This window comes from Eurosta solidaginis, chromosome 2, assembly GCF_040869045.1.
Source record: "Eurosta solidaginis isolate ZX-2024a chromosome 2, ASM4086904v1, whole genome shotgun sequence".
Lineage (NCBI taxonomy): Eukaryota > Metazoa > Arthropoda > Insecta > Diptera > Tephritidae > Eurosta > Eurosta solidaginis.
The window spans coordinates 73,231,736-73,251,880 of NC_090320.1; the positions used below are offsets into that span (position 1 = coordinate 73,231,736).

Sequence of the window (20,145 nt, forward strand, 5' to 3'; positions counted from 1 at the left end):
CTCCAAAATGGACCGGCTGGTCTGGTTCGGCGAACTAAGCTCGTCATCCTGATCATTTCAACATACTTATAATAAAATTTGTGTCAGCTGAAAGCGCCAAATGTTACATTACATTGTTGATTAAAATTAACAAGCTTGTCTATCATGAATAAAGTTGTCTAAATGTCTGCGTTACTTAATCAGCCCAATTCTAAACAAAAATTACTTGCGAGTTTTTTCGCTTCTCCCATTCCTCGTATTCTAAACAAAAAAATCGTTGGGAGTTTTTTTACTTCACTCTTTGCTCATATTTTGAGCAATGCTCGAAAAGAGGCAAACCCGGTTAAGGGAGAGAAAAGTAGGTATTATGAATGTGATTGAAGGGATACTAAAACACAGTACATATCTAATATTATACCTTGATGTTCTTTATTTTAAGTTGACAAGTCAATAAATAAGCAACAGAAAGAGCTCTTAGTTAATTTGATGCAATGCCGTCCAGGAATTGCGCAAGGATTTTTTCAGCAGGTTTTGGCGGCTGGCTAAAGAAGAATTGAATTCGGTATGTCTGCCAGAAAAATGCTTTGTTGAATGGAAGAAGGCAACTCCAGCGGATTTATATTATCGCGTAACCTTCTTCTTATGCTCTTCCTTTGATGTTGCTGCGGAACCAATTCATTACTCATTTCGTCCCAATACAATATGTATATGTAATACTGGGCATAGTTTATGTTCAATTATGATATATTTTAAACCAATTTGCCACAATAAATTAACTTTTCAATTTCTTAAACAAAAGTTGAAATGAGCAAAAAATATGTACTCCAATACCTTTGGGGAGTGTCTTTATCGCTACAACAACAACAACAAGCAATAAAATGTCGTTTGGCAAAACAGCAGACTTCGTTAATGCGAAATTCCATTTGATGCTGTTGTCCTATTCCTCCAAGTATTGTTCTAACTACGAGAAAAGAACTGAAATTCTGAGAGAATATTTGGAATTGGGCTGAATATGAAGACAATTTCCATAACAACGAAACAACTTTCTTGTAAATATATATGGTTTTTGGCAAGAATTAAAAATCATAGTAATTCAAACATTTTCAAGCACTTATTTGCGGTTTGGTAATAAAAGCATATAATAAGCACGTAATTTAAACCATATTTAATAAAAAAAAAAACAGGAAAATTAGTATTTCTTGTATAAAAACAACTTGAAATAGCTTTATTTTAACTTTAAAACAATTTTGCACAGTTTAGAAGAGAAAAAAGAGGACAAATCATTACGAAGTTGTTGGCCAAAAGTTAAAACATTTATTGCGCTTTCATATGAAATCAATCGGCCACTCAATTTGACTTAGACGAATACCAGCACTATGAAACATGCAATCATTTATCGAAGAGAAGAAGCAAGTACGTACAACATATTGGCATACGAAATTTTGTTTATATGCATGTATTATTATGTATGTATATATATTTCTAGCAATCAATGACATTATTTTTCATTATTTTTTTCTAAACCTTTTACAATGCGATTAGTCTATTTTATTGTAGTTTGGAATTTTGGTATTCACCTTGGATGCTCAAACGGCAAATGTTTCCTGTCTCGTCTTTTGCGTATTGTTTTATATCATTTAAAGTGCTTTATTTATTGTTTAATTGCAATTTTTATGTTTTATTTTTATTTTTCTGTCGCCGCACTAATTTTGATTGTTACCGTCATTAACACTGACCACACTTTCACTACATATATCTGTAGTAATTTCCTTCTCCTCCTCCACTAGTATATGTTTATCAGTCGCTTTTATACAATCAATCAAGTTTGATTCTAGTTCATCCAAAGATTTTTCATTTTTCAACAAATTTGTATCTTCACAATTAATATTTAACGATTCCATTACGTTTATTACTTCCTCTGTAGAATCACATTTTGAACGCATAGAAATTTCATTATTTTCAATATCATTCACATGATAATTAATTTCGATAGTTGTATTATCAGTCTTAAGGTCATCATTTGATTCTTCAACTTCTATCTGCTGTAACTGAAGATCTGTTTGTTGCTGAATTAGTTCTACAGCCTTTTCTGAAATTTCATTTACCACCGCTGTGGCCGTTTTTATAAGCTCATTTTCAGTGTTTTCATCAATGGAATCAGACGGTGTTAAGACCGTGAGATTGGTCGCCGTCACAACATTGAAATTATTTTCTACTTCCATTTGTGGAGTTATACAATTTTCAAGGGATTCAGTAGATATGTTATCTATGTTACGTTCTTGTTGAATAACTTGCGCAGGGTTGCCTGTTTTAGTATCATATTCGGGGGAGGAAAGCTCACATGTTGCATCTTCTTTATCAACGAGCTTTCCATCAGTGCAAGATTGTGAATAATCGGGTACATTGTGAGCATCAGTTAGTAAAACTTCGGATGTTGATTGTGATGTTACACTCTCGGCTATAATATCTGTGTGAGTAGTATTACTAATTCTTTCTTCCTCTTCTTCTACGGCTTGGTTGTTGTCATTGAATGCAAAAACCGACACCTGTGATGGTGGAGGCGATACGGGTAGCGGAGGAGGGTTCGGGGATTCATCTTGAGCTGTTATGATTTCATTTACTGCTCTACTTAAATCCTCGTTTACTTCTTCACATTGTTTTTCGGGTAGTCTTTGATCAGCATTCTTTTCAATTAGACAAGATTGAGGCTCAGTTGGTTCTTCGTTCCCTGTGTCAACATTAACAACTTCAATTGTTTGTGTGTCTGAGGAGAATATAGATGTTGATACAGGTTCGATTGCCTTTAGAGCCACATCTTCTACATTAATTGCAGCATTTTCAGCTGCAACAGTAGTTGCTTCTTCAAATTTGTCTGTATCATTTGAATCTCTAATCACACATTTGCTGCTATTTTCAATCTTGGTCGAATCAGTGTTGTTAGGGTCAGGGATTAGAATAGGGGTAGTTTTGGGTGAGGAGGAAGCAGTAGCGGTAGCGGTCAAAGTAAATAAATCATCTGAGTGGGCACTTTGATCTGTTTGGAATATTACCTCAACTTGTGATTTGGACTCGTTCTCGTTTTCGAGTTCTTCACCATCTGCGCTCATGCCATTTTGATGAACACCATTCTTATCGGCAATAATATCGTTTGCAATATTTGGAATGCTTTTAATTTTTTCGGCGGTAACTTCTGACGCTTCACCTATCAAGTTTGCAGCTTTTGCTGTTACTTGATGATCATTCTGTTCATCAGCCGTTAACGTTTCGGTACCGTTCTTTTCAATTGCAGCACCGTTACTCGCAGTAGTCATAGTAGTAGTTAAACTTTCAGTAGTCTCAACGGCTAATTTAGTGGCAGTGGTAGTAGTTTGCTTTTCAGTCTGATTATTTTCAGTGGCAGTAGTTGTATTATTCTCAGCTAAAGCTGAGCTTGTTGTTTCGGTGGTATTATTCGTGATGTTGGTAGTATTTTCGTTGGAAGCGATTTCCTTAGTTGGTTGTTCTTCGATTGGTGTAGTTGCTGTAGACGTTTTGTCGCCATTCATTTCCTTCTCGGAGGCATCGCCGTTTTCTGCAGGCTTCTCGCTAGATGACTTTGCTTCGGAGTCTGCAGCAGTTTCATTTTGTTGATTTTTGTCAGATGTCTATGAAATAAAAATAATGATAATTAGCTACTGAAAAACCTTAACTAATCTGTTTAAAATAAAATTAACCTCTTCGCCGCCGTGAGCTGAGCCATCACCATTTGTAGTCGTCGCATTTTCGGTTGCGGCATCTTCGGATTTTGCTGGTTTTTGTTTATCCTTTTTTCCAAATGAGATGCTGCGGAATGACCATTTCTTTTTAACTTTTTCCTTTTTGGGTTTTTTGTTGGTCTCGTCGGCAAGTGGTGAAATTTCTTCAGATGTTTTAGTACCGTCTTTTGAAGCAGCTGAGTCATCGTCCTTTGAAACAGACTCTACAGTACTTGCACTACATTGTCCTGTATTAGAATCGCCGCCACCATCCTGTGCACCACTCTCGCCACCACTTTTTTCAGTAGTCAAATCTTTATCATTTTCTGGTTCATCGCCTTCTTTTTTCTGAAACATATTAAAAATATGCAGATATTATGAAATTGAATTTTTTAATAACATACATAATATAAATCCCATATAGCCTCAACTCTCAACCGCAAAATAAAATATTTTGAATGCATGTCTCGCATCATCATCACTGTTCGGTTGCAAAGACATATTTCACCAGTTGTTGTTGTTGTTGTTGTAGCGGTGCTTCGCTCCATCCAATAGGTGCGACCGATCCCAAATTGTCATCAATATCCTCTAACGGGAGTCCAAGGAAACTTGCTGTTTCAACAGGGGTGGACCATAATGAGAGGGGTGTTAGGGGCGTTGGTTCCACAATACAGTTGAAGAGATGGCTGGTGTCATGTGGGGATACATTGCAAGCATGGATAGGTAAGAGTTTAACCTGTTAAAGTATCCAGATCGAAGTTGAGCTAGAGTGACTCGCGTTTCCCTAGGGAGTATGCGTTCCTTTTCTGCAAGTTTTGGGTATTGCTCTTTGAGTACAGGATTCATGGAGCAATTCCTGGCATAGAGGTTCGACGCCTGTTTGTGGAATTCAGTGAGGACCTGCTTGTGTTTTTTGGCTTCATACGGCTGTGTTCTCAGGTGCCGTATTTTCTCATACTGCTTACGGAGATGACTCCTTAAGCCCCTGGGCGGTGTTGGCTCATCAATCAGATGTCTGTTGGGATGCCCAGGTGTCTGGGTGTTCAACAGAAACTGTTTGGTTAGCATCTCATTTCTCTCCCTGATGGGGAGTATTCTCGCCACATTATGTAGATGGTTTTCTGGGGACATAAGAAGACAACCCGTGGCGGTTCTGAGGGCAGTATTTTGGCAGGCCTGTAGCTTCTTCCAGTGAGTAGTCTTTAGGCTTGGCGACCATATCGGGGACGCGTAGCATGCAATCGGCTGGCCAATTGCTTTGTAAGTGGTAATGAGTGTTTCTTTATCTTTTCCCCAAGTACTGCCAGCATGAGATTTGATGATTTTATTGCGGCTCTGGATTTTTGGTCCAATTGCGGTTGCGTGCTCACCAAAATGTAGATCCTGATCAAACGTCACACCCAAGATTTTGGGGTGTAAGACAGTCGGTAGCGTAGTGCCATTGACGTGGATGTTCAAAATGGTCGACATTTGGGACGTCCATGTTGTAAATAAGGTCGCCGATGATTTAGTCGGTGGAGAGATCAGATAGGTAGCCGTTTATGTTGCTTCAAAGCTCATCGATCTGTGGGCCTGGGCCTCGTGTCTCCCTTGGTAGTGAGCTTTCTTCTTCTGCAAGGATAGGATAGTGTATAAGCCAACTTGGACTCGTACAGTTTTTCGCACATAAAATGCAAACAAGCAAATTGCTGAAATACAATATTTTTGTAAGCAAACAACCTTTAACTGTTATTTTTAAGGATGCACCATTTCCAAGAAGATATTGAAGTACTGTTGACATAATTTAATATTTGTTAATAAGTTGTCCCTACTATTTTTTCCATAACCGTAGATCCTGTATATTCCGATAACAAACAAGCACCATTAGCCCGACCATCTCGGTAACGATTTAATATGACCATATTGGCCCTTCTAGGCTAGCACATATAAGCACAGCGAAAATTGGAGGTGAAGCTCGGCATGCTTTTGCTGTTTATGGCAGCTTTACGGATGTGGGTTGTTTTTTGTCGGATATTAATACGGTACGCTCCGGTACAGAAGCCAGTTGATACTAGCCCAACTGTCGTAGGAACGATGTTGTTGACTCCTCGAACCTTCGAATCTGTGACTTTTACCTGCCTCTTACGGCAGTCATGCGTGAATAATCTAAGCCTCTTAACCCGGTTTGAAGATTACTAAGTCTTTCCTTAAGAATGCTGGACGTGGTTCAGATTCATGCAACCCTCAAAAATTAATCTCTCTAACATCGTTCCGACTGCTATCTGCAACATGGGAAGAAATATCCCATCTGAACATAGCGATCTTGGCTTGGTAAATGTTTTTATCGCCCATTGAATTTTGGTATTTGTCACTCACCGCGTATTTGGAGTGTAGACGTCGTTACACAATTCTTCACTACTACGTGATCATTCCCTTTTGGTCTTTTTTTTTTAAATACCTGGACTATTTCTCCCTTGGATAGGGCTTTCTTCAGTCTCACCGTTTCGCTGAAGCATTCTGGAGAAACGCTTATCCGACTTGTTGATTTCACGTTTATAGCCTCAACAGATCCCTATATTCGTCCCAGCTCCCCTCTCTACGCGACTTTTGCCATTTTAAAAATCTCCCTTACCTGCAATCTGGGACTCAGCTTCTTAGCCCAACATGGTGGCTTTGCTTTTCCCTTGAATCTTATTAGAGGACAAGCTTTGTTATGCTATACATTTCTGTAATTTGTACTAGTCCGTTATTTTAGGGTTTCTAAAGGCGGTGGTGGTAGCGTGCCCGCCTACCACACCAAAAAACCTTGGTTCATACCCCGGACAAAGCAACATAAAAAATTTATTAAAGTTTTTTTTTCAATTAGAAAAAAAGTATGTCTAACCGGGGTCGCGCTTCGGCAGTGATTTGGCAAACACTCAAAGTGTATTTTTGCATTGAAAAGCTTCTCAGTGAAAACTCTTCTGCCTTGCAGATGCCGCTCGGAGTTGGCGTAAAACATGTACATCTTTGTCCTGCCAATTTGTAAGAAAACCTAAATGGAGAACACGACGCAAATTGGAAAAGAAGCTCGAAGAGATTTTGGTCTTCGGTTATGACGCCTTGTATTTATTATACCCAGCTGTACTTGTACACAGGGTATTATAACTTTGATTAGATAACGGTTGGTTGTACAGGTATAAAGGAATCGAGATAGATATAGACTTCCATATATCAAAATCATCAGTATCGAAAAAAAATTTGGTTGAGCCATGCAAGTCCGCCCGTATGTCCCACCGTCCGTTAACACGATAACTTGAGTAAATATTGAGATATCTTCACCAAATTTGGTACACGAGCTTATCTAGACCCAGAATAGATTGGTATTGAAAATGAGCGAAATCGGATGATAACCACGCCCAGTTTTTATATATATAACATTTTGTAAAGCACAAAAAACCTGATTATTTAGTAAATGATACACCTAGAATGTTGAAATTTGAAAAAAAAAATTTAAATGGGCGTGGCACCGCCCACTTGTGATAAAATTAATATTACAAATATTATTAATTATAAATCAAAAATCATTAAACCTATCGTAACAAAATTCGGCAGAGGTTGCCTTTACTATAAGGAATAATTTGAAGAAAAATTAACGAAATCGGTTAAGGACCAAGCCCCCTTTTATATACAAGATTTTTAAAAGGGTCGTGGACGAATAAAATAAGCTATATCTTTGCAAAAAAGAGCTTTATATCAATGTTATTTCATTTCCCAAGTGGATTTATAAATAGGAAAAACTTCAAATTAAAAAAAATGGGCGTGGCACCGTCCCTTTTATGACTAAGCAATTTTCCATGTTTCGGGAGCCATAACTCGAAGAAAACACTATTAAGCACACAAAACAAACAACAGCAGCATTTCAAGTGTACAGCTGGGTATGTAATGTTCGGTATCACCCGAACTTACGACTTCTTTACTTGTTTTTTATTTATAAAGGTCTTCCGCTTCTCTACCATCTTTAAGAAGACGCAGAAGCTTATATGCACATGGTCTGAGAAGGACGGTCTGTAAAAAATCTTCCGTTCAAACCCTGATATATCATGCTCAGAACTAATCGCTACCCCCGTAAGCCACTTGTAGGCTACTCCGAAATATTAAACAGAAAAGGAACTGTCTTGTATTCAGAGGCCTAAATATTTATTAAACCTCTAAATAGAAACATTGAATAAAAAATGAAATTGTGTTATAATTATTGCCATTGATTGAGGCCAGCAAGTTTTAATTCTTGGGAAATTAAGTGATGAAAGCACATCTGACAAAGTGTCAACCTTACCTACGCGCCACAAGAGGTAAAGGCGGTAAATTAAAATTCTGTGGTCACAAGCAATAATCGCCTAAGTCCCATGTAAAAGTATAGGACTTAGGCGATTATTGCTTGGGACCACGGAATTTTCCCCAAGCCTAAATCTCATCGAAGGTAAATTGGGCCATTAATAACTTCTATTTTATCCAAACAATTTGACCAATATTTCGTGTCGTACAACAAATGAGGCTGCCGATTGACATCTATAAAATTTTCCCAGAAAAAAGTTAATTTTTCTGCACTTGGGTGACACATTTACGGAAACACACATGGTATTACATTACTATGTATAAATATTTTAAAATATCAATTTATAGATATACCTCCGTTTCGGCATTCTCCTGGGAACTAGCATCACCATTCACTTGCTTCTGATCGAGATCTTCAATTTTTTCTAATTTTCCTGGGACCTCTTCCTCCGGGCTCTTCTTGGATTCGGTGGTTATATCAACTGAACGTTTGCTTTGAGTTTTACCCATGTTGTCTTTCGGCCGCCTAAAAAATAAATGCATAATAAAACACATTAAATACAATGAGATCGTTTTAACCTTTTTAATGAGGCAAATTTATTTAAAGTAAAATTCGATAAACAAAAATATCTTCAAAAAAACACAAAACAGAAAAAAATTGTTTTCACAGTGCGTTTAAAATACAATCAATTTGGACTCGTAGGTTTCTTATCAGTGCACTAAATGTAATTGTAAGAGAATAGTATGAAAATGTGAACGACATCCAAGTACATTTACATACATACGTATATACACAATTACATATAAATGTACAGTGGAAGCTACATAAATAGAAACCACTTATTTTTAAACAGTATTCACAACTGCTTTCATTTTTTACAGTTTTGTTAATTTGCTATTCAAATACAATGCTTTCTCTCTCCGTTTTCTTAAGAATTTAAGTTTTGTACTTAAAATTCACAGCAATTCAACGATATCCAAAAAATTCTCCATCCAAATTTTTAATTTTTTATAAGGAATTGTAGATTTTCCGAGTACGTAGATTTGTACCTCATGATATTAAGGACGTCCATTGGTTATCGATAGTATTTTGAAACTTTCACATCGTTGAAAACGTTATACATATTTTAGTTGATATTAAAACTAACAAAACAGTTAAAAGAAAATGAGTGACTGCCGAGCACACGTGAAATTCGATGTGTAAACATAAAGATGTACGTCTGGAAATACTTCCAGGCTTTTTGACAAGAGCTTCGTCGGCTTGTTATTGGTAACAACAAATATGGCTTTATTATCGGCTTATTATATTCATAACGAATAATTATTGTCTGCTTTGTAATCGGCTTTTTACTGGTTTCTTATCGGCTTGTTATAGAAGGGTTATACGTTTGTCATCGATTTTATATTAAAGGTTTATAGGTATTTGTTACATAACAAGCCAATGAGTCCGATCACAAACGATAAGAAATCGATAGCTCTTCGATAAAAAATCGATATATTTTTGATAACCAAACCGATAGCTTTTTCATAACACGCCGACAACAAATCTATGTTTCCTAAAACAAATTGACATCCTTTTATAATATATCGATAACTTTTCCGTAAATAATCGATAGCTTTTTGATAACAAATCGATAACTTTTCTATAACACTCCGGTAATAATTCGATAAAATATTGTTAATTTATAATATATCAATAGCTTGTCGATGATAAATCCAAAGCTTTTCGATAACAAACGGATAGCTCACCGATTTAGTTTAACTGATTTTAATTTTTATTTTATTAAATAAATTATAAATTGAAAATTGCTTCAAATAAATGTGCTCATACATTTAAAAAGCAATGAGGGCAATCCCCACTTAATTCATACAAATAGATAACGTTGGTTAATTCTTTGTAGTTCTATAAATAGAACAGAAGCAAACATACATTCTCTGGTACTACATACAGTATACTGCCGTTCTAGTGATGAATGTGGGTATCTAAATTTTTTTCGATAATGTGTTATTTACATAGGCGAACACATATTTTTCACAAACCTAATGAAAAATGTGGGTATCTACAAAATAACAGCAGTATCTACACTTTTTGTAGGAAATCAAGTAAAATTACATATTTCCTAATGAAAAAATACCGTATCTACGCAAATACGGCTTTTTTTAAAGTATTCTTAGGTTTTTTACGACCACGGGTGTATCTGCAAAAATCTACATACAAAATTGTAGATACATCTGCTGAATAGGTTTTGTAACAAGTTTCGCGTTAAGCGGGAGCAGTATTCACAGTTCTGCGTATAAGGAATCAAAGTTTTATCTTTTTTTTGCCTGAATAGAAAAGTTGAAATGTAGATACCCACATTCTTTATCAGGACGCCAGTACATATGTATGTACATATACATACCAATATTCCACACTACGCCTACATTTACATTCAACATGTATTCCCCATACATCATACCTCTTACAAAGACTACGCTTACATTTACATCTTACGTTTACCATACCATGAAGAAGGATATTTACACATCAAAAAATGCAATTGTATTTTAAAAAGGTTTATATTTTTGTGGCCACCGCTGTACGAACATATATGTATAAGTGTAATAGTAACAAGAATACAAAAGATGCATCGGTCATTCTTAAGGCTAAAGTATCTTAAGAATAAAACAAGCGGATGTATGTAAATAAATTACATAAAACCGCGCCTGTTGGTGGCTTGCCTAATTGATTACGAATTGCAATACGAGTAAATGATTCTTTGTTTCAGTCGTATCCCGAGAAATGCATTTTTTAGTCTTTACACCAATCCACAATGTGTTTACTTGACGCTTATTTTGATTTTGCGTCTTATATAATTAATTAGTAAGGCCTCAAATTTGTCCGAAGTAGTATTTGTAATTAAATAAGTAAACACCAGCATCAAGCTTGAGGTGTTTTGCATCGGTTTTTAATAAATTAAATTTATAGGCTTTGTTGGCTAATAAACTTATGTAAGAACCAAGTAACTAAATCGTTTAACGGGACTAGTTTGATACTTCGTTCAATAACTTTTCTGCGCCATTTTTTTTTCAAATATAAATTTATGTGAGAGCTTTCGAAACTTATGTCAACCGACTTCTTTGTCATATGTAAATATAGAAATAGCTGGCCCATGGTTGAATAACCAGTTGAAGTAAATTCTTCTTTGTTCTGTAATTCGGCTATCTGAACAAGTAAGGACGGGACTGTCTTCGGCTGTGTCGAAAACTTCATACCTTTCATGAATGGGGCTGAACAATAATCTTATCCCATTCGTAATCTCCAAATAATCGGCTGTATAAGATAAGAAATATATATTGAATAGATGTACATACATACCTAAGCGATTTTTAGATAAATATAAAATAAAAAAATAGGTATGTACTTTGTGTGAGGATGCAAAGTTTCACGTTTTTTGTGGTCTGCATGTAAAAACTATGACTACGAATCGAGTATTTCAACAATATATGACGTAAACGTAAGTATTTGATGAAATTTGATGAAATTTTAAGCTTCTAGCCGTAAAAAAGGGGCAAAAATAACAGTTTATATGGGGTATATAATATATATATCACCGATCTCTATGATTTTTTCAAACAACAATATATGCTATATACGTAAGCTTTCGTTGAAATTTGAAGGCTCTAGCTCTTAAATTGGGGCAGAAATTCGAAGTTTCTTATCTGAACAATCGGTTGTGGGGGATATATGCTATATATACTAGAGATATACGCCGCCGCCGACTAGGGTCGCGTTTCGCACGCCGCCGCCGAATGTCAAAAATATCGGCGCGGCGGCGGCGGCGTCCGGCGCGTTACTATATTTTCTACTCGTTTAAGACTGTTTAGGTCATTTATTGTTCATGTCGAAAATTGGTCGGATATGGTCGAAAGTGGTATCAACGGATGCGCATCACTGCCAGTTATAAGAAACTAATTGCGAAATTTAGCTCTAACTGTTCAAAAGTTATTTAAAAAACAGGCGTTTTCGATGTAAGCTTAACACGGACTTTGCATCACCCAATTCACCAAGTTATTAAAACAAAATACTAAAAGAAAGGTTATATAATAAATTTATATGCTCACTTTGCATTTTTTTTCAAAAAGTTAATAATGAATAATGAATTCAAATAAAATGACCCAAGGCGAAAATGTTCCTCATACTTAAGTTGAGGATATATGTACATACGTACGAGAAGGGTTTGAAAAATCACGTGGGCTTACATTCAAACATCTGTTGTGTTAATGTAAATTTTGATTTTCACACTTCATGCTTCAACACCCAAGTCTCCCGGTTTGACATTTCCTAAAGTTGGCGGCCCTATCCAAAACTAGTCCCTTGGAGTGAATCACATTGATTATAGTCTATCAACCAAGTTTATATATCACCTGCACGTTACGGCTCCTTTTACAAATGTTAACACGTAGGCACATATATTTACCAGGTGAGGCTTTTTCCTTCGCAAGAACACTTAAAGTGGTGAAGCAAAAGCTTTACCAAGACAATCGAACTAAGGACCGTGTGTGCTACTACGTAGTGGACAGTCGAACTAGTCTAAAAACTGAAGCTACGCGGTCATCCATACTGAGCTCTTTATCATAAGGCCGGAAAACAGAAGTTAAAATCTTTCAACTTAAAATCGGTCAACTTTCATTCTAAAATATCGTTTTTATTTAACGAAGACTATTGAACTCAATGTTGTGAACACAAACGTCTGCAAACTTTGGCCTACATTTTAAAAATTGTATCCAGGGTCCTTGTAAATTTTTAATTATATAGATGCGCCGAAGATTATACGATTTTCACCCATTACGCAATGACATCCACTTAGACTGCTTATGATTTCTAGGGCGGCATCTTTAGCCGAATAGTCACTCCCCAACGTTTCAAGGTGTTTCTCTGGTGTAGCTCGGCAGCATAGCGCGACAAAAGCATCCGTTGGAAAGTCTTCGGAGCTACACCTAGAGCTTCTAGGAAAGTGACGTCAACGAAGATATGAGTTCGAAGTCGCAGTCCTATAGCTTCTGTGCTGGCATATGGTGTGAGGGTCAGGAGGCGTGAGAGACTGGTGGTCGGGATTGCTACTGTTCGCACATCGGGAATAGCTCTTAAAAACAGCCGAAACAACTGGAGGCGCCCTGTGCCACGAGAGTCATGAGTATTAAAAGACCATTAATAGCAACCGTAAGTCGCCTTTGTCCGTGGCCGCCAAAGAGCCACAGATGATTTAAAGGAATTGTGTTCGCGACGATTATTAGGAGTTAAGCCTAGGTGAAACTACGCTTTGCACGAGATATACAGACAAAAGTGTGACTATTTTATGTATCTCTATTTTTTTTCAGCAGACGCAGCAGTATCAATTCCAAAGACCGGGGTTAGATTCGAAGCCTCTCTGGATTAAGCGAACGAGGGACAATCCCTCAGCAAGGAGCTACTCCTGAAAATTTTTGAACGATCTGCGATATCTTGAGTCAAAAACCCCGGATCTTTCTGAAATGGCCAACACGTTAATTTCCTTAAATACATACAAACAAAACCTTTCCTAAATATTCTTTTTTTAAATAGAAAAATCAAGCCTTTTAAAGTAAGAACACCGGCGTACACCGGCGCGCCGCCGCCGCCGGTATATAATAGAGCCTACGCCGCCGCCGCCGATAAAGTGATCAGCGTAAACCTCTAATATATACGACCGATCTCATTTTTTCAGACAACAATATGTGCAATATACGGAAGCATATGGTGAAGTTTGAAGTTGTATGGAGGATATATGCTATAGTGGTCCGATCCGGCCGGTTCCGACAAATGTCTAATCGGACACCTAAATACACCCGCTCACCAAATTTTATCACGATATTTCAAAAATTGAGGGACTAGTTTGCATACAAATAGACAGACGGACATGGCTAAATCAACGCAGCTGGTGGGTCTATCTATTTTCCTTTGAGGACTTACAATTTTGGGATTCGTGACGAAATTAATAAACCATTTCATTTTCATGAAAGGTATACAAATTTTCAAGAATGTTGTCCCCAAAAATGTGTTGTTTTTTGCAGGAGTAAAAAATACAACTTTTGTTCTTTTTCACATAAACATATTAGCTGAATGTCGATGCATCATTACTGAATTTAATTACAGAGATTTATCGTTTTGGGATTTTCAGTGTTGGCTTTTATAAGTAAAGTCGTGTTAAACATTACGACCATATTGCTGACGCTTCCACAAAATACTGTAACGAATTTACTGCGAATCCGCTTATTTTCCCTTTTGCTAAGTTCGATCACTAAACTTTTGAATAAATAACTCCAATATTTAATAATGCAAAATGGCCTTTATTAAAGTACTTCACAATAAATAACTCTACTATTTTCAAATAATACTGCTATTGCTCGCTAGATAGCGTCTTAATCGAAACTGCTTGTAGCGCCTCTACCGCTGGTGCTTTTATACTATGTGATTTCCTCGTGGCATCTTCTAGGCGCCTCCAGAATTTACTTAGTTACCGCCATATAATTATAACTACAGATGCACGTGTATAGATTCTCATATGCGTGTATTTGTGAGCGACACTTCCACAATTACAATTGCATACTTTTGGGAGCATCTCAGATAAGATATATGCATGTTTTTGTGCACTGTTTCTCCCTGCGTGTACGTACATTTGTGTAGACATAATTTATTGATTCGTTTGTGTAGATACATAATGATTGATTTATGGATGTGCATGCAAGTCACTGTTTAGCATCGGCTTAGAGATGGCAGTACCCCTTAGTGTTGCTAATATTCGTAACACTGCCCTCCACCTAAGTCTGATCGTCCCGATCAGACAAATATCTCGATCTAAACGCTGCAAGCCTTTCAAAATGAACCACTTTCATTTTGGTTCGTGGTTTACCGATGGTTTGTATGAGGTACACTACATCGTTGATCCGTTTTACAACTTTGTATGGGCCTTCCCAATTACACTGCAATTTCGGGGACAAACCTTTTTTTCGTTGTGGGTTGTATAACAGCACCAAATCTTCTTCCTGAAAACCTTCCGAATTAATTGCTTTATCGTTTTCGTTTGTAACCACTTCTGCTACAGTTTCCGCTTCTTGATTTGGGATTGGGTATACCTCTGGCCATTTGCTGAAATAATCCATAACCACCAGTACATATTTCTTTCCGCAGTTGCTAGTAGGAAATGGACCTGCGATATCCATAGCGAGCCTTTCAAATGGCGCACCTGAGTTATATTGCTTCATCTGGCAATTACTTCGGGTTTTGGGCCCTTTGGGCAGTGCTTGCATTCCAAACTACATGGTATTCGTGACATTGCATCAGCATTCCCATGGGTACTACCTTTTCGATGCTCAATGGAAAAGTCATAGCTTTGTACTCGCTCGATCCACTGTGCCAATTGTCCTTCCGGATTACGGAACTGCAGAAGCCATTTCAACGCTGCGTGATCTGTCCTGACGCGGAATCGCTGGCCGTAGAGGTATATGTGGAAATGTTTAATGCACTCTACCAATGCCAAGAGCTCTCTCCGTGTAACGCAATAGTTCCTCTCTGGTTTTCCAATTGAACGGCTGTAATATGCAACTACCTTCTCCTGGTCATCGACCAGTTGTGATAAAACGCCTGCTATAACATATCCGCTCGCATCGGTATCTAGAATAAACGTTGCTCCTGGAATCGGATATGCCAACATTGGGGCAGTGCAAAAACGCTCTTTCAATGTTTGGAAAGCTACTTCTTGCTCCTTCTTCCATTCAAAAGCTTTTTTTTTTTTCTTTTTAGCTCGTGGAGACTATGGGCTACGCTGGCAAAATTTGGTTCAAATCGGCGGTAATATGTGCACAGCCCAAGGAAACTTCTCAATTCACGCAGGTTCTGTGGTCTTGGCCAATCCTTTACTACCTCTATCTATTCATTCGCTGTACGGATACCTTCTGTCGTTACCTTGTGACCCAAATAATTTACTTCCTTTTTAAACAGCGCACACTTTTTGGGACTTAGTTTCAGACCAGCGCCAGCTATTCTCTGGAAAACTTCCTCCAAGTTTTTAAGATGTTCATCGAAGTTCTTGCCCAATACGATGATGTCGTCCAGGTATACCAAGCTTGTTTTCCAATGCAGTCCTTGATCTATGAGTCTCTCAAAAGTAGCTGGTGCATTACGTCCAAAAGCATTACTGTAAATTGCCAAAGACCATCTCCGACGCTAAAGGCTGTTTTTTCTTTGTCTTCCTCCTTCACCTCCACTTGCCAGTAGCCACTTCTCAAGTCCAGTGTGAAAAACCATTTCGTACCAGAGAGCGAGTCCAGAGTGTCGTCAATTCTTGGCAATGGGTAGCTATCCTTTTTCGTGACGTCGTTTAACTTGCGGTAGTCCACGCAAAATCTCATTTCTCATCATTCTTCTTCACAAGTACCACCGGTGAGCTCCATGGACTAGCTGATGGTTCGATGACGCCGCTGTCGCTTATTTCTTGTACGATTTGACTCAGAACTTCCCGCTTCGCCAGTGGAACACTAGGTGGAGCTTGAAGTATCGGCCTCGCGTCTCCAGTGTTAATTTGATGTTTCACAACGTTGGTGCGGCCTGGTTTGGAACCATCCTGGTCAAATATGTTTGCGTACTTTAGTAGCAGTTGCTTCGCCTTTCTCTGATAATCTTGATCTAGCCCCTCCGTCCATGCCGTGATGTCATTTGAAAGATCAGTCTTGCTAGTTGAAACGTGTTCCTGGAGCTGTTCACAGTTAATAACTACTTCAGCCTCTTGGCATCTTCCCAATATAGCTCCTTTTTTCAGTTTGAGTGGTGACTTGAACTCATTGAGTACTCTTACCGGAATACGCCCATCTTGTTTTGTCATAGCCAGGGTTTTTCCTACAAGTATGTTCGGTGTTGATTTGTTTGCTGCTTCGACAACCCACAATTTTTTTGTCCCACAATCTCCATCAACCTTTGCCCAGATGACTGCTTCTGATTTTGGTGGCATTTGCTGACTCTCTTCCACCAGCACTCGTTTACTGCTGTAGCCTCTCTCGTAGCCGAAATTAAGTGGCACATCCATGTTCTTATATCTCATCGTCTTGCTTTGCATGTCGATCTTGATGCCTTGGTCGATTAAGAAGTCCACTCCAATTATGATTTCATCAACAATCTCTGCCACTATAAAATTGTGTACTACCGTGACGTTCCCAATTGCGACTTCACATGATACTTCTCCTAGAACGGTGGTGTCTTCTCCAGTGGCTGTACGCAATCTTGCTCCATGCAATGGTCTTATTATCTTGTTGACTAAATCCGCTCGAATGATGGAATGAGATGCCCCCGTATCTACAGTCAGTAAACGTTCCCTTCCATCCACATATCTTCCGACAGTAAGATTGTTTGACCTTCTTCCAATTTGTGAGATACGAGATTATGGGGCATTCAATTGAGGAAGCCAGCTGTCGCCCCTTGCGGCTGACTCGCTTTAGTTTAACGATTGAGTGGACTTGGAGATTTGCTCATCTCCTTCAGCTCTGCATTTACGGCCACCCACATTGTTGGAGCTATTGGGACCGGTGCTGCAATGTCGTGCAATATGACCTGGGTTGCCGCACTTGAAACATTTAATAACTCCGGCATTCTTCTGTTGTGATCCCTACAGTGCTTCCAAAATTGTGTCTACCCAATCTGGTCTTTCCACTTCTACACGATGAGCTTTGTATGCTGGTTTACTCAATAGTGAGGCAGTTTCCTGAGTCAATACATGTGATACCGTTTCTGCAAATGTTGGCTTTGAGTTTGCGTATGTGGCTCGCTTCGTTTCGACGTCCCGTATGGCATTTAAAAAGCTCTGAAGTTTTACCTTTTCGGTGTATTCCACGGGTGCGTCGGCATTCGCCAAATGTGCAAGCCTTTCGACATCTGACGCACACTCCTGCAAAGTCTCATTAGTTTTTTGGTAGCGGTTTTGCAACTCTATTTGGCGTATCTGCTTCCTGTGTTCGCTTCCGTATCGCCTCTCTAGAGCGCTCATCAATGTTTCGTAGTTGTTTCGGTCTCCCTCGGGAATACTCTGTAGGATTTCAGCAGCAGATCCTTTCAATGCCACGAATAGTACAGCAACTTTATCTTCAGCACTCCAGTTGTTCACTGCTGCGGTCTTCCCAAACTGAATCTTAAACACCTGGAAAGGAACAGAACCGTCAAAGGATGGTGTTTTTACCTTTGGATTGCTTGCTGAAACAGCTGGGCGGTTTAGTTGTAACTGCTCCATACGACCTTTTAAATCATCTACTTCTGCCTGTAATTGAGCCATTTTTGCATCCTGCGCTTCCAGTTTTGATACCTGTTCCAAAATTTCTGCCGACATTTCAGATATACGTGCCTCTTGCGCTTCCAATTGAGATGCCATATATGTCTTTTGGTCTTCCAGTTGGGATGCCATATATGTCTTCTGCTCTTCCAGTTGGGATGCCATATATGTCGTCTGTTCTTCGAGCTGTGTTTTCATCTTGGATGTTATCTGTGTCGACATTTCTGACAGACGCGTTTCTTGTGCTTCAATCTTCGATGTTATTCGTGTCTCTTGCGATTCCAGTTGGGATGCCATATTTGTGGATATCTGTGATGACATTTCTGTTATGCGTGTTTCCTGGGTTTGCATTTTTGCCGATATCTGTGATAACAAAGCCAATATCGCATTATTCTCGCCGCTTGCGACTGGACTTGAGACTTCCGTTCTTCTCTTCAATTTTTGTTGTTGTCTCGTCCCCATCAGGATAAAAGACATACTCGTCCACATCAATTCCTTGCGACTCCATTACCTCTCGTAGCCGTGCTTGAAGTTCGATCTTATTGCCGGTTGTATTCAATCCACGGTTCTCCAACTCCTTTTTCAGTTGCTGGGTCCTCAATTCACTCAACTTTGCCGTGTCCAAGTTGTATTCCCAATCTTCGGAATTTATTCAACAATTCCTCTTCTGACACCAATTGTAACGAATTTACTGCAAATCCTCTTATTTGCCCTTTTGCTAAGTTCGATCACTAAACTGTTGAATAAATAACTCCTATATTTAATAATGCAAAATGGCCTTTATTACAGTACTTCACAATAAATAACTCTACTATTTTCAAATAATACTGCTATTGCTCGCTAGATAGCGTCTTAATCGAAACTGCTTGTAGCGCCTCTACCGCTGGTGCTTTAATACTCTGTGACTTCTCCGTGGCATCTTCTAGGCGCTTCCAGAGTTTACTTAGTTACCGCCATATAATTATAACTACAGATGCACGTACATATATAGCTTCTCATATGCGTGTATTTGTGAGCGACACTTCCACAATTACAATTGCATGCTTTTGGAAGCATCTCAGATAAGATATATGCATGTGTTTGTGCAATGTTTCTCCATGCGTGTACGTACATAATGATTGATTTATGGATGTGCATGCAAGTCACTGTTTAGCATCGGCTTAGAGATGGCAGTACCCCTTAGTGTTGCTAATATTCGTAACAATATGTTTAATTTGGGTTGGTGTCGAAATTCTATATGTATAAAATTCTGCTTTCAAAATTCCGTATTACAAATTCTGTATTAAAATATAATGTTAACAATGTTAAAGAGGTCATGTAATTATTTTGAAAAAGTGCGCCATGCACAATAATTCTGCGTAGAACACCTTTCTGCATAGGTGGCCTTCGGCCGCGCTTATAAAAAATAAACCTTGGCTACGCCATGCCAAGTCCGGGTGTGTGGTATAACCGTGGCTACCGCCACGGTGATGTCCTTCTGCGTAGTATACCCTTCTGCGTAGGCGGCCTTCGGCTGCACTTTAAGAAAATAACCCTTAGCCGATCCAACACCGTCTACGCCATGCCATGATTCCGGAATTTTGACTTCCACAATTAAACATGCAGAAATTTGAAAAAGCAGAATTTTAAAAAAGCAGAATTTTGTTCAAGCAGAATTTTTTTGCAATTTACAGAATTTTGTAATACAGAATAATGACAGGCTCCCGTTTAATTTGCGGTATAATTTACAACTATATTCCTAGTATTTCCAGTTTTTTGTCTCTCATACTTGGCGCCATCACCGACCAAGGCTTCGGCAACCTTGTTTATGACGAGGGCATCGCAAA

General features: G+C 38.4%; 1 protein-coding gene across 4 annotated transcripts in view; it reads right to left on the reverse strand.

Moving 5' to 3' along the window:
• Positions 1–20,145, reverse strand: part of Akap200 (A kinase anchor protein 200) — a 92,718-nt gene that overhangs the window by 9,200 nt on the left and 63,373 nt on the right. For 2 of the 4 annotated variants that reach the window (XR_010949541.1, XR_010949543.1), the window contains exons 2-4: positions 8,361–8,532; positions 3,693–4,061; positions 1,557–3,623 (exon numbers count right to left, since the gene is read on the reverse strand). Coding sequence is in view for 1 of the 4 variants with exons in the window: in XM_067765711.1 (XP_067621812.1) it covers positions 1,683–3,623; positions 3,693–4,061; positions 8,361–8,516 (2,466 nt within the window). In the remaining 3 variants the exon portion in view is untranslated. Of the gene's footprint in view, positions 1–1,168; positions 3,624–3,692; positions 4,062–8,360; positions 8,533–8,585; positions 8,722–20,145 lie in introns of those variants that run through there. The other 2 variants (XR_010949542.1, XM_067765711.1) reach the window with 2 other exon arrangements.